This window comes from Bison bison, unplaced genomic scaffold, assembly GCF_000754665.1.
Source record: "Bison bison bison isolate TAMUID 2011002044 unplaced genomic scaffold, Bison_UMD1.0 scf7180017864377, whole genome shotgun sequence".
Lineage (NCBI taxonomy): Eukaryota > Metazoa > Chordata > Mammalia > Artiodactyla > Bovidae > Bison > Bison bison.
Genome location: NW_011494949.1, coordinates 626,208 through 626,777, shown reverse-complemented (window position 1 = coordinate 626,777; position 570 = coordinate 626,208). Strand labels below are relative to the sequence as shown.

The 570-nt window shown below is 66.3% G+C and overlaps 1 protein-coding gene across 1 annotated transcript in view; it reads left to right on the top strand.

The window, feature by feature from the left end:
* Positions 1 to 312: 312 nt before the first annotated feature.
* Positions 313 to 570, top strand: part of CLPTM1L (CLPTM1-like) — a 29,099-nt gene continuing 28,841 nt past the window's right edge. The window contains exon 1 of the mRNA XM_010857137.1: positions 313 to 372. Coding sequence (XP_010855439.1) covers positions 313 to 372 — 60 coding nt within the window. The remainder of the gene's footprint in view (positions 373 to 570) is intronic.

Genomic DNA, 570 nt, shown 5'->3' with positions numbered 1-570 from the left:
AGACTGACGGTTTGGCTTGCAGAGACATCCCGCTACACAGACGCCCCGGCCAGAGCCGTCCTGGGCAGGGCGGGCGGCGGGGACCGCGAGGTCCATGGCGGGACCCAGACATTGGCCCAGCGCTCAGGAGCCTCTCCCAGACACCCCCCAGAGGCAGGGCTGCCCACCGGCCCTCCACCCCGTGGGGTCAGCTGCCCCCAGATGCAGCCCGACCCCAGGACGGGGACACGTCACCCACCCCCTGGGACCAGCGGGCTGCCCCAGGCTCAAGGTCGAAGGCCAGAGGTGCCCATGAGACCTGCTCCCTGCAAGATGCCCACACCCCACCTCCCGGGGCTCATGCCCTTGGGCGACCCCTCTACCCGTACCCCCGTGAGATCGGTCGTTGTTTGTTCAGTCGCTAAGTCACGTCTGACTCTTTTGGGGCCCCACGGACTGTAGCCCGCTGACCCAGGGCTTGAACCCGTGTCTCCTGTATTGGCAGGACACAGCAAAAATGAAGGGACAGACCACTGAGGCCACGACGCCCGTTTTCCTGGAATCTCCTCCACGGTGAGAATGGAGCTGGCC